General features: G+C 37.3%; 1 protein-coding gene across 1 annotated transcript in view; it reads left to right on the top strand.

Annotated features, from left to right (window-relative positions):
• Window positions 1-13,879, top strand: part of LOC107691586 (unconventional myosin-VIIa-like) — a 36,758-nt gene that overhangs the window by 14,151 nt on the left and 8,728 nt on the right. The window contains exons 20-44 of the mRNA XM_016490255.1: window positions 291-509; window positions 1,011-1,211; window positions 1,493-1,561; window positions 1,700-1,840; window positions 1,935-2,087; window positions 2,654-2,728; window positions 2,822-2,970; window positions 3,078-3,204; window positions 4,223-4,342; window positions 4,420-4,593; window positions 4,696-4,923; window positions 5,027-5,194; window positions 5,310-5,427; window positions 5,945-6,068; window positions 6,247-6,410; window positions 7,016-7,197; window positions 7,582-7,706; window positions 7,817-7,959; window positions 8,153-8,306; window positions 8,431-8,586; window positions 10,467-10,572; window positions 10,660-10,773; window positions 10,869-10,956; window positions 11,064-11,170; window positions 12,891-13,076. Coding sequence (XP_016345741.1) covers window positions 291-509; window positions 1,011-1,211; window positions 1,493-1,561; window positions 1,700-1,840; window positions 1,935-2,087; window positions 2,654-2,728; window positions 2,822-2,970; window positions 3,078-3,204; window positions 4,223-4,342; window positions 4,420-4,593; window positions 4,696-4,923; window positions 5,027-5,194; window positions 5,310-5,427; window positions 5,945-6,068; window positions 6,247-6,410; window positions 7,016-7,197; window positions 7,582-7,706; window positions 7,817-7,959; window positions 8,153-8,306; window positions 8,431-8,586; window positions 10,467-10,572; window positions 10,660-10,773; window positions 10,869-10,956; window positions 11,064-11,170; window positions 12,891-13,076 — 3,591 coding nt within the window. The remainder of the gene's footprint in view (window positions 1-290; window positions 510-1,010; window positions 1,212-1,492; window positions 1,562-1,699; window positions 1,841-1,934; window positions 2,088-2,653; window positions 2,729-2,821; window positions 2,971-3,077; window positions 3,205-4,222; window positions 4,343-4,419; window positions 4,594-4,695; window positions 4,924-5,026; window positions 5,195-5,309; window positions 5,428-5,944; window positions 6,069-6,246; window positions 6,411-7,015; window positions 7,198-7,581; window positions 7,707-7,816; window positions 7,960-8,152; window positions 8,307-8,430; window positions 8,587-10,466; window positions 10,573-10,659; window positions 10,774-10,868; window positions 10,957-11,063; window positions 11,171-12,890; window positions 13,077-13,879) is intronic.

Genomic DNA, 13,879 nt, shown 5'->3' with positions numbered 1-13,879 from the left:
GATTATAAAAAAAATATATGCTAATATAAAATTAAATGATAAAAGTAGCCTATATAAAACTGCAAAATAAACATTCATCTATCAGTACTTTTTACTTAAGTACATAAAAAATCAAGTACTTTTGTACTTTCACTCGAGTAAAATTGAAAACTGAGTACTTTTACTTTTACTGGAGTAATATTTTATCATACGGATCTGTACTTTTACTCAAGTACTTGATTTGTGTACTTCGTCCACCACTGAATGAAATAATGAAACATGCCTCATATTGTTTCTGTTTTCCCTGTAAGCTCAAACAAGGATTTACTCGGATGCAGGCAAAAGTGCGCAGTCGGCAGCTCCATACGGAGTATATTCGCAGACGGGCTGCAGCCATCACTCTGCAAACACAGACCCGTGGCTACCTTGCCAGGAAAAACCTGAAACGCAAAAAAGATGCAGTGATACTCCTGCAGACACAGACCAGAGGCCTGCTAGCCAGGAAAACCCTCAAGAGAATGAAAACAGATGTGAGTGTATAGTGGAATGGAGCAGACTACCTGGTTTTTAGTACTTTTTTGCAGAAAGTCTTGTTTTTGTTTTATATGCAATACCTGTACCAGTAAAATGTTTGGATTTCTTGTCATAAGTTGTAAAAAATAATCATTTCAAAAATAACTTTTTTCTATTTTACTATGTTTTAAAATGTAATTTATTCCTGTGATGCTTGTTTTATTTTATTTTTTTTGTTGAAACCATGATTTACTACCATTCAAAAGTTTGGAGTAAGTAAGATTTTAAAAATAATAATAATAATAATACTTTTATTTGTCATGGATGCGTTCATTTCATTAAAAGTAACAATGTTGTATTATAAGACATTTATGATGCTTCAGATTAAAGATTTCTATTTCAAATAATTGCTTTTCTTTTGAATTTTCTGTTCATCAAAGAACCCTGAAAAAAACAAATCATGGTTTCCACAAAAACAATTTTAAGCATTTATTATTCATACCCTTGTTCTGTCTTAGGCGTTTTTGACTGCACAAGAAAAAGAGGCTCAAGAACGTATAGCTTTGGAACTTCAGCAACGCCTAGAGGAGCTGCTCAGAAAAAATGAGGAAGCTGCCAAATCCCAGAAAAAGGATGATGAGGAAATGGTGGAGAATATCTTTGGCTTCCTTCCGAGCGCAGTAGGAGGACAAGAGGGCCCAGCTCCTCAGGGTTTTGAGGTTAGAGTCATCTTGACAGCACAATAAGGAAGCAGGACACCTATTTGAAGGGAACAAACACTTCCTAATCAAAATTAATTTCTCAAAATAATAAGCCTATATCAACTCCAGCTATCCAATAAGCCTATGTCAACTCCAACTTTTATTGTCGCTACACAATCAATTAATGGCATTTCATGCATTTGCTACCATTGATAATACATTATGTCTTTTAAATGCAAAATGTTAGTATCGTCAGGTAAATATTAAGTTTGTGTGATTTGTTCCTGATGTTCTTCTAGGATTTAGAGGCAGAGCCGGTGAAGTTAGAAGAGGTTGAATTAGTAGAGAACCCTGTAAGGGAGAGGAAGGTGATGTCATTAGCAGACAGCAGCAAACGCAATCAAGATGAAGAGGATGAGAAGGAAAAGGAAAAAGAAATGGAGAAGGAGAAGAAGGAGAAGGAGAAGAAGGAGAAGGAGAAGGAGATGGAGAAGGAGAAGGAGGAGAAGGAGAAGGAGAAGGAGAACGATGAGTTCTCTTTCTCTAAATTTGCATCTCTACACTTCCAAGGATCTTCTACCCACTCATATGTCCAACAGAGATTACGACAACCCCTGCTCCACCATGAAGATGAAGGGGATACCCTGGCAAGTGCTGTTCTCATAAGCATCATGTTCCCATTAAAAGCAAGGCTTGATAATCAACTGTCTTGTATTGTTTTCTTTTTCCCTCCCCCTTTAGGCTTGTTTAACAGTATGGTGGATCATACTGAGGTTTATGGGAGATCTTCCAGAGCCGAAGCAAGAACGTGTTTCTGCTATAGCCGACCCCATTCAGATGAACCTTGGTCAGAGACAAGCACGGCGACTCAGTAACCTTGTTGGATTAGATCAGGTAAACAATCAAGACACTATAAAACACTGCCTTCTTAACACCTACCATATGTTCTGACTATAGCTTCACTGCCTACCCTGCTCAAAAGACCTGCCTAGATCAACATGCATTTTTGTGCTGGTTTGATATTAGTATATATTGTATTGCTTTACATATTTTAATGTACACACATGTTTAATAAATAGACTAGCCAATCAGAAAAGGTTTCAGTTGTATTACAGTCAGTGGTACAGAAGGTGAAAACCACAGAAACAACCAGATGTGAGCAACTGTTAAAATAAAAAAAATAAAAAAATGCAAGAAATAACAATATAAACATTTTAATGTGAATACAGAGGAATAAATTTAAATATTAAAATTTTTAAAAATGCATCAAAGGACTAAAGCAAACCAAAGGGGATCATAAATACAGAACTGCTAAATACTGTAAATACTCTTACGGGTGTCATATAATAACAAAATAGTCAATAACCCAACAGAAATGTGACTGTTGCTTTTCTTATATCATTATATTATATCAAACAAATGTTTGTGGGTTTATTCATTTGTTGGTCTTGTAATTGCAGAAATTTTTGAGAAAAAAAATGAAGCAACAGAAGGGGACAGGGAAAAGAAAACACTCAACCATTCCTGAAGAAGAGGTGAAATGTGTATATATACTAAATCACTGATCATTACTCACGGCTAACTGCATCATAGCAGGTTTCTATTAATTATTCTGATGAAATTTGCAGCCAGAAGAAGAACCAAAACCTAAAATGCAGGCTGTTCAGGAGGAAGAGGATGTACTGTTTGGAGAGAGAGCAACTTATGATCGCCCAATGACACCATTGGAGAAATTGCATATTATTGTAGGATATGCTATTGTACGACAAGATATAAGGTTAATGTGATGGGCCATTGGTCATTTACATTCTTCATAATGTGGAGTATATTTCTCATACAGAGAGATAAGGGTTACATAATCTTTTGACTTTATATGTTTTTCAGAGATGAAATCTACTGTCAAATCCTTAAGCAGTTAACAGACAATAAGAACCACAAAGGTGCAAACAGAGGCTGGACTCTTCTGTCCATCTGTCTGGGTATTTTTCCCCCTTCGGACCGCCTCAGTAAGGTATGAAATACTTTTTGATTTCTGTTCTGTTATTTAAGAGCTAATGTGAATTTATCCAATCATTATCACAAATTAGACCTGACAGGGTGATCAGGACCCTGATGTGAAGCATAGGGGTAGTGTACCATCCTGAAAGGGTTTGTTTTTCGATAAAGTCTGCTGAATATATTATTGTATCATATCATAGCACAGCTATGAAGAAAATAGGTTCTTTAGAACCACAACTACACAGTTTAATCATAATACAAATGCCATGAATGACCAATCAAGCTGTGTGATATATGGTACAGTGTATGTTATGTTACGTTACGTTAGGTTAGGTTAGGTTATGTGTTGTTGTTCATATGATGTGTTGTTTAATGTTATGTTTTGTTATGTAATGTTATATTATGTGTTGTATGTCATGCCATTATATGTTGGTTTATGTTATGTTTTGTTGTGTTGCCATGCTGTTATATTTTGTTTCATGTTGTTTTGTTATGTTTTGTTGTGGTATGAGTTATATTTTGTTTGTTTATTTTATATGTTGTTATATGTCATGCTGTGTTTGCATGTTTTTTGTGTGTTTCGTGTTATGTTAATGTGTTGTGTTATATGTAATGTTATATGTAATGTTTTTTTATATGTCGAATTTTCTGTTGTTTTGTTGTTTTGTCATGTTTTATATTTTATTATGTTATGTTGTTATGTGTTGTTATGCTGTGTTATATGTGCTATGTTTTGTGTTGTCATCTCATTTTATGGTATATGCTGTGTTATGCCATGCTGTTTTCTAATGTTTGTTGTTTTATGTTGTTGTGTTATGTCATGATGTCATGTTATGTTTTGTTATGTGTTGTGTTATACATTATATTACATTTGATTTCATGCTATGTGTTATTTTGTGTTGTTACGTCACGTCACATTAAGGTTATATTATGTTATGTTGTGTTGTGTTGTGTTATGCTATGCTATATGTTATCTTATGTTATGTTATATATTATGCTATGTGTTATGTTCCACAACCTTTTGGCCACAGTACCTGCAGAGCTTTATACGCCATGGACCAAGTGAATACTCCTCCTACTGTGCAGAGCGACTGCGGAGGACTTTAGCCAATGGAGAAAGAAGTGAGCCACCATGCTGGGTTGAACTACAGGTAGGCAGTCCCTCTGACTGAAATTATGAAGAATACTTCTCTTGCTCTAAACATAACCAGCCCTTCTTTCTTGCAAGTCTGTAGAGAACAAGAAGCCCATTTCAGTAGCTGTGGGTCTGATGGATGGCAGAAGCATCAGCCTCACTGTGGATTCAGCCAGCACTTCTGCAGAAGTGTGCAGTGCGGTTATCCAGAAAATAAAGCTGCAGGACACTTACGGCTTCTCCCTATACGCTGCAATGTATGAGAAGGTTTGTAACATTTGAATGGCTTCAAGATGCACCTTGTAATAAGTCACATATAACTAATGAGCAATAGCAATAGAGTCTTCATGTTTGCATCTCTTGCTGCAGATATGGTCTCTTGGCAGTGGCAGTCAGCACGTCTTGGATGCCGTGTCTATGTGTGAGCAGGAAGAAAAGAGGCAGGGGAAAGAGGAACAACATGCTCCTTGGCGCCTCTACTTTCGCAAAGAGATCTTCACTCCATGGCACAACTGTTCATCTGACCAAGTCAGCACAGACCTCATCTACAAGCAGACCATCCACGGACTCAAAAGTGGTGATTATCAGTCTGATAAGGTCAGTCCAGGCTATTTGTTTGAACTGTTCATGTTGCATATATTTTGAATAGGAATGAGATTTGTGACTTATGCTCTGTTGTTGACCTATAATCTTGATCTAGGAGGATGATTATGTGCAGCTCGCAGCCAAACATTACTATGTACAGCATGGCTCTGAAAGCAGTATGCAAACCACAGATAAGATTGTCCGTGAGTGCATGAACATGACTTTAATTGAGAACAAGTCTGTGGCCAAGCTAGTGCAGATGGTGCATTCTGCACACACACAGGTATGATGTATATACAGGTATATGCTGTTTCATTGTTCACAACAGTGATTGGACAAAATGTGATTTTGTCATTAGCGCTTGGAGAACAATGCAGTAATCCTTTGTAATTTCTTAGGGTTCTTACATAAACTCTACTAAACCTGCCTTTGAAGTAAAAGCGGAGATTGTCCAATATGCGCAGGAGAAGTGGCCAATCTATTTCTCCAAGTTATATGAAGCTCAAATTGTTTCAGGTAAAAAAAAAAAAGCTATTCTTAGTTCTTATAGGAGTAGCTAATCCAAAAATGACCATTTTGTCATTACCTATCCTCATGTCATTCCAGACCTGTATGACTTTATTTCTTTAGTGGAACACAAAATGAGAGCTTTTGAAGAAAGTGCACGCTGCTCTTTTCCATACAAAGCTGTAAAGATAAAAATGGCACATAAAAACATCATAAATGTACACTATATGACTCCAAGACTTTTGAAGCCATTTGAGTTTTGTTTAAGGAACAGACTGAAATTGAAGTTGTAGTTCACTAAAAATCTTGCTTGATGGTCGGGATCACCATTCATTTTTATTTTACTGAAAAGAGACATTCGGCAATAAATAACTCATTTTGTGTCCCACCAATAAAGAGTCATGTGTTTCTAAAGTCAGTAAATGATGACAGAATTATACATTTTAGGTTAACTATCCCTTTAATGCATTGAATTTGTGAATTTATTGTTGTCTTGTATTAGTTACTGTGAAAAATATGTGTTCAGGTCCCTCAGTGCCTCAAGACAAGTTTGTAGTTGTTGTGAACTGGAAGGGGGTCTTCTTTCAGGATGTGACAGAAGCTGCATTTCTGCAGCTCTCTTATCCTGAGGTGTCAGGAATCGAAATGAGGTAAAACATCCCTTTTTATGATAAACCTCCACGGAGAAGCATCTGAATTACATCTGAGCATTGATAAAGTACTTACGCTTAAAATTTCTGCAGATTCAGACTAGTTTGTGAGATGAACCAGTTGACTTTTCTTTTTTCGTTTCCGTTATTCCTTCCCTTCTTAACTTTTCTCCTACAGTGAGGAAGAGTCTGGTGGGATTGTGTGTTTGACGACTCCAAAGGGGATGTATGAGCTGCAGGTTGTGAAGGGAAAAGACTTAGTGGAGCTGGTCAACTTGTTCATATCAGGGCTTAAGAAGAGATCACAGTATGCTGTGGGAATACAGGACCTTATCAGACAAGGTGCTTCTTTTACAATTTTACTTGTAGTATTCACATTTGAAATGATTTTTCAACTTTAGGACACTTTTGACTATTTAAGTATGTATGAGTAATACATTTTTATTAAATTTTTTGGTGAAAATGTCAGAAAAGCCTTTGATTTAACAATCAAAATCAAAAAATATGTTTTTAATTCTTATGAGAAAGTGTGAATGTACACTGTAAAAAATAGGTTTCAAGTTGTAAATAAAATGATCACATTGTCACATTTAATTCAATATGTTACTTGCCATTTCTTTGTAATTATTTATTAAATTTACTAGCAATTTCTGAGTGAAAATTATTTCTACACCAATTTTTTCAGTCTTGCTCTTTTTACATTTATTACAGTTACAGAGGGGAAGTTAAAGCTAAAGTTTTAAGTCCACATACAGACATTCTGGTAACTTAGGTAAAAAAAAAAAAAAAATGTATTAATTAAAGAGACAATAAAAAGGGTTAAACTAGTATAATCTCTCCTAAAACTAAAATGTAAGTCAAATGTAAGAATCACTCTACATATAAAATGGTTCTTGAACTGGTCGAAATCGCTTGGATATTGATCTTTTCGTTTTTCTTCCCTCCAGAGGATCCCACATTGCTGAGCTACAGAAGAGGTGATGTACTGTATATCATAAAGGATGGGGAGTATTCTTCTGAAGAAGGCTGGATCAAAGCGAAGAATGAGAGGACAAATCAAACTGGAGCAGTTTCCTTAGATGCCATTCGGATTTTGCCAATGTTGACCAGGCCAACAGAAGAGACACTGGTAAACATGATTCTTTTGTTTCACACTAATTTGTGGAGGAAATTACTCCTCAGCACTGGCCATTATTATGTCAATTGTTTTTATCAGTGTTTTGAGGTTTTGTCTGGGAAATAAATATTTAAAGGCAGATTCTTTAATGAATTAAACTGCTTTAAAAGATTGTTACTGCCTTTAAAGAATTAAAACTGCATTTAAAGATTTTAAATTGCCTTTAAAGAATGAAAGAAACTTCCTTTAAAGATTTTTTAATGCCCGTTCATTAGAAAATGGTTTTCAAAACCCTCAGCAAGGTTATTTTCTTAGGGTCACAAAATATGCTTTGTTTTATAAATCAATTTATGCTTGACAATAATATAAATGTAAAGAGTAATTTCTGTCCTCTAGAATTTGCTGAATTTGACCCCTGCACGAAGAAAGTCAGTGATGCCGGTGTTGCCGCAGAAAGAGGAGCTTAGCACAGAGAAAATTGCTGTTGTGTCCCTTAAGGAGTTCTCTTTTGATTATTTCAGGTAACACATGTACAGTTTGCACACATCCCATCTGATATAAATGATAACTGCTCCGTTTTGATAACATGCCAGTGCTCATGCCATCTTGTACCTCTTTCAATTGGTCACAGGGAGTCTAAAGAAGGTGGCCGTGGAAAAGGTGTGGCCAAAGAGAGACTGTGGGCCAACAGCAAAGAGCCTCTCAAACAGCCACTGCTCAGGAGCCTGCAGGGCAACTCAGAGCTCTGCCACCTCGCTTCTGACTGCTTCACAGATATCCTTCAGGGTGATTGGTTGAATAAGGAGGGAAATGAAAAACTGAATCATTTGTTACATATCTAATATAGTTCCTTATGAAGGAAGTTGTATTTTGTGTATTACGATAAAAGTGATTAAGACTTCAGTACATGTGACCCGAGTGAATTTTAATGAATGACGATTACCATTTTCTTTAACATTGTCTCTACCTATCCTTAAATATATGGGAGATTATCCAGTCAAGCATGTGCGGACACCCATAGATCTAACAAACCAGATCTTTGGGTCAGCAACAGCACACGTGGAACTAAGAGATGAGATCTACTGCCAAATAATGAAGCAGATGACTAATAACAACCATGGGTTTGTCACCTAGTTTTAACTCATTTCGTTTTGGTACCCAAATATGGTCTAATGTGGCTTTGTTTGTTTTATCTGATTACTTTTTAATTGAAGTCTTGTTTGTTTCTCTCTGTTTATCTTTCAGGTTGAGTATGGAGCGAGGTTGGCAGCTGTTGTGGCTATGCTGTGGTCTCTTTCCTCCAAGTCAGTTGCTACTGAGACATGCTCAACGTTTTCTGGAGTCCAGAACCAGAGAGCCTCTGGCGTCCACCTGCCTGCAGAGGATGCAAACTATGCTCAGGTAGGACATAACATACTCAAACAGTTTGTCTCTTAAGGCTAATTCACACTGCAACAAAACACACTGACCAACACAGACAGTCACCAGATTATAGTGTGGCTACATTCACACTGTCAGCGTTAGGGATTGACAACTGCATTTACTAACAGGTGTAACTCTTGAAATGTCCTGTTCACACAGCAGCTTACAATAGAGGCTTGAATACTTGTGTACGAACATGCAATGAAAGTCGATCCCGTATAGACCTTAGTTAGGATGGCACCATATTTAATTTTTGACAGGAATGAAAATGAGGCTGTGAGAGATAGAAGTACAGTGCATTCAACGGATTATACTGTTGTTTAACAATGTATTGATTGTTTTGCTGATGAAACATCTTTCTGAACAAAAAAAAAAAAACTGCAGACAAAAATGTCATAAAACAGTTTCTTGGATCGTTATGCAGTGCATGCCATTGTGAAGACTGAAGTCTATACCTCAGTTTTCATCCCTGTTAAATTCAATATGGCAATGTCCAAAACTACAAAGTCTTGACATGACAGAAGTTAAACTGAGGCACAATTTCATCCACATCTTAATTTTACCGATGGCAGCTTTTATACTTCAGTAAAATGTGCTGCAGTTGCTTCGCTGAAAATATGGTTTTGAGTCCTGAAAATTTAGAGGTTTGAGTTTGGTTATAGATTGTGGTTGTCACTCCCATAAATAACTATAATGAATGTAAACACAACTATATTAATGGCTCAAATAAAGGACTGACAACCGTTTTCTGCTGCTGTGTGAATGTGGCCTATGTCACTTCTCAGTACACGACAAACTTCAATTCAGTTGTTCAGTCGACAGACTCAAACACTGACCAACAACGGCAACAGATGCAGAAAGGGGTAACACACACACACACTCTGTCTCTCTCTTCAGTCAAGTCAAGTCACCTTTATTTGTTTAGCGCTTTATACAATACTGGTTGTTTCAAAGCAGCTTTACAGTGTCAAACAGGAAAATAGTTTGTCAATAATGCAAGAAGACAATAACAGAGTCATTTTTTCCAGCTAAAGTCAGTTAATTGATGATTCAGTGATGTCATCATCCAGTTCAGCTCTCTTCCAATAGTGTCTGTGCAGTCAGTCAAGCGTCCCCAACTAAGCAAGCCAAAGGCGACAGTGGCAAGGAACCAAAACTCCATCGGTGACAGAAATGGAGAAAAAACCTTGGGAGAAACCAGGCTCAGTCGGGGGGCCAGTTCTCCTCTGGCCTGACTAAGCCAGCATGGCGTGGTTTAATACCAGGCTGCAACACAGGTGCAGAGGACTTGTCTGGTTCCCATGGTCTTGTGCCGATGGTCGTTGAGGTGATGAGGTCTTTGCAGGGGATCTGTCTCTGGGACGCATCTAGTTGACATGGTCTCCGCTGACATTCAGGGCTGTAGAGGTCGTCTCTAGGTGCTGATCCACCATCTGGTCTGGATATGGACTAGATCTGGGTGGCTACGGTGACCATCTGATCTGGATACTGACTGGATCCATATGGCTACGGTGACCTCGGAATAAGAATGAAAGGGACTAATGTTAGCGTAGATGCCAGTATTAACGTAGATGCCAGCTGCTCTTGTTAGGGGTCGCCACAGTGGAATTATTCACACAGCCATTTGGCACAGGTTTTATGCCAGATACCCCCGGTGCTGGGACATACTCATACACACACTCTCACTCCTACAGCCAATTTTACTGCATCCACAGCGGTAACACACTGATCCAACAAAACTCAACAAACATGTCTGTTGGTGTTGGTTGGTGTAGTGTGAATTAGCCATTAGATGCCAAAGTGAACAGAGCATGAGGGCTAAAATTTATCTAAAAAGCAATGTTCATTGTCCCATACAGTATTGAGGGAAGGAAGTTGCCTCCTCACCAGGTGGAAGTGGACGCCATTCAGAATAACAGTACTCAGATCTTCCATAAAGTTCATTTACCCAACGATACATCTGAAGTAAGGAGTGACATTACAGTTTAAACAGTTTTACTCATTGTTTTTTTCCATTCATGTTAAAAACCCTCTCTTTTTATTTAATTTTAGATATTTGAGGTGACCACCACCACAAGGATCAAAGATTTATGCCGCAACATTGCCAAAGACCTCCGGCTCTCTTCATCAGATGGATACAGTCTGTTTGTTAAAACATCGACGAAGGTTTCAGACATGATTTCTTTCAGTCATTTTATTTTTCCTGATGGTGTTGTTTTAGGTCCATGCTAATCTTCATGGGTCATATCTGATTCTTTCAGGTAGTAAGTATGGATTCTAAAGAGTACTTTTTTGACAACCTCAGGCAACTCACAGATGTCGTCAAAAAAGGAAAGAAAGTCAAGGAGGGTGAGCTGTATAACATACTAACTACTGTAATTAACCCAATGAATATTCAGTTGGTGCGTTAAAATCAGACTCTCACTCACTATAAATATTATTGATCCTGAATACAGCTACTCCAGCTATTGTCCCTTACCTGGTGCTCTTCATGAGGAAGCTCTGGTTTAATGTGATCCCAGGAAAAGACCTAACTGCTGACCTAACCTTCCACTTTCCCCAGGTACATTGTCTATCTGATCATTTCTTATCTGGTCAAGCCAAATACTGTCAGCAGAATTTATTTTGACCTGCCTTACAGTGTATCAAATTTTTGTATAACTGAATAGAGTGCTGCAGAGATAAAAAAAAAATACAAATCTAGGCCAACCTAGAAGTTACCATCACCCTGGTTCCCTAAAAAAAAAACAAAAAAAAAAAACTCTGTGACCAACCAGAGTTATGATTCATACATGTTTTGTTCAATATTCACAAATGAAGATTAAAGGGGTCATGAACTGCCTTTCTTATTATTTTGTGCTGTTCTCTGACATCCACTTATAATATTATCAAGATTTTTACATAAAAAAACATCATAATTTAGAAGTTATAGGCTATTTTCTGTCCTGTTTTGACCCCCCTCATCAGAACGCTCTGATTGAAAAAGCGTGGCGGATTGTTGACTTGGAAGTAAACGCCCACTGCTATGATTGGCTAACAGTTGTGTATGTTTGAGAGCCTACATCCTTCACAGATTGCTGTGATTTAGGTTAAAAATGCATAAATACAGACAAAGAAATAATGACCACATAATAAAAACAGTTACTCACACTTGTGTGGTGTGACATTACTGTCGGATCCAATTTAGTCAGCTCAGCATCGTCTTTTAGTTTCAATCTTTCTGAAAATACTGCGTCAAATTGTGCCTTGTTTGTAATCAAATCCACAGTAAAATGAAGTGAACAAAGCACGAAGTTCTTACTGATGCAGTCTGGAACTTCATTAAAAATTAAGTTCATCCACTCTTTTTCTAATGTTGGGATCAGAAGGAAGGCACTGCAAAGACTGTGTTTTTCCACAACTTGGCACTGCACGGCGTCTTGTTGTCTTCGGAGCATCTTTATCGTTTGGTTTCTAAACAGGCAGTGATGTAGAAGCAGGCGTTGATCTTCTTCTGCGGAGGCGGTGTTTAGCCACACTAATACTTCATAAAGTGGCACATTCCACAACCTGTCGTTTTGGCAGATTGGCTTCAATACAAGCTGTTTTTAGACTAACGAGAAAGTTTTGAGTTCTGAAACGTACAGGATGTTTTTTTAGTACAAAGACCTCTTATATGTCAAAAGATCCAGGGAATTTTGATTTGTCAGTTCATGACCCCTTTAAATACAATCCTAATTACAATCGACAAGTAAAAATCCAATCAGCAGATTGTTAGGCTATAAACAAACTACAACATGGTCATACAACTTCAATATCACCACCAGTAAGCTTCCAATAACTGTTTTAACTATTTAAAATCTACAAGTTGGACATTTTGAGTTAGAATAGTTTGCAAGATTATAGTTTACAGCGTGTTGGTAAAAGTGGACTCTGAGTTTACCTATTCGACATGATGACTTTTAATGTCCCTAACCTTCCATTTAGCCATGGTCCTATTTATCCACTTGTTAGCAACCATCTTTTTCACATGTAAAGAGTTTAAAAAATCCAAGAGTATTACTGATACATTTCATAAAAACATTTTGTGACATTTCATTTCACAAATCATAAAAAATATCTTGTTAACCACTGACCTTATTACAGACATTTAACCATAAACCCATTCAAAAACCTATTGATTTCAGGACAATAAAACCGAAAGTGCAAAAATGCCAACTGATTTCTGAGTTTTAGGACTCTTTCCTGTGACACTCTATTATGCTGTGCAACTTTGCCCAACTGTCTTCTTTTTATTTTCCCAGGAGCTGCCGAAGTATTTGCGGGGTTACCATAATGTATCTAAAGAGGAAATGATCAGTCTGGCAGGACTGCTGTTGCGTGTTCAGGTTGACACGAATAAATCACAGTTTGTCATGATCCCTAGAATGCTGAAAGACCTGGTGCCAGCTGATCAGCAGAAGATCATGACTCCTGATGACTGGAAAAAGGTGATCCTCAAGCCTCTTATTTATTATATGGCTCTGTATGTTTGACTTTGTTTCAAATCTTAATAAGGTGCCTACATAGACACATACACTACTGTTCAAAAGTTTGGTGTCAGTTGTTTTTTTATTCATAATTTAATCATTATTTTAAAGAAAACTTTCTATTCCAAAAAGAATCCTGAAAAATGTATCACTGGCTCCACAAAAGTATTAATCATCACACCTGTTTTCACCAGTGATGATAATAAGAAAGGTTTCTTGAGCAGCAAATCAGCATATTAGAATGATCTGTGAAGTATCAATGTGACACTGAAGACTGGAGTAATGGCTGATGAAAATTCACATTTTAAATATATTAAAATAAAACCGCTATTTGAAAGTGTGATAATTTTTCACTATATTAGTCTATGATGCGATTTCAAGTTTTCCTTTCTCTTTGGAGTGTTACAAGCTCTTGGTGCATAAAGAAAATCTGTAAAGTTGCAAAGACTAAAGTCTCAAATCCTAAGAGATATTCTTTATAAAAGTTAAGAGTCAGCCACGCCTGCCTAAAACGGCTCGATCTAACACGCCCCCACATACCTACGTCACTATCTGGGAAGATTTGATCTTCTTTCAAAGAAAGAAGGAGTAACTTTTATTCTCGCTGTAGTATTGTTGTTGCCGCCGCCGCCATGTCGTGAAGGCGCTGTGTGCTTCGTTGTGAAAGCGAAACTACTTTGTTTGGCCTTCCAAAAGAGGACGATATCGCTTTGTCATGCTTGGAGCTGATCCGTGCTGGTCGCTGAGGGAATACATCAACTTTC

The sequence above is a fragment of the Sinocyclocheilus anshuiensis genome, unplaced genomic scaffold (assembly GCF_001515605.1).
Source record: "Sinocyclocheilus anshuiensis isolate Anshui unplaced genomic scaffold, SAMN03320099.WGS_v1.1 scaffold842, whole genome shotgun sequence".
NCBI lineage: Eukaryota > Metazoa > Chordata > Actinopteri > Cypriniformes > Cyprinidae > Sinocyclocheilus > Sinocyclocheilus anshuiensis.
This window is presented reverse-complemented; position numbering and strand designations above follow the sequence as displayed.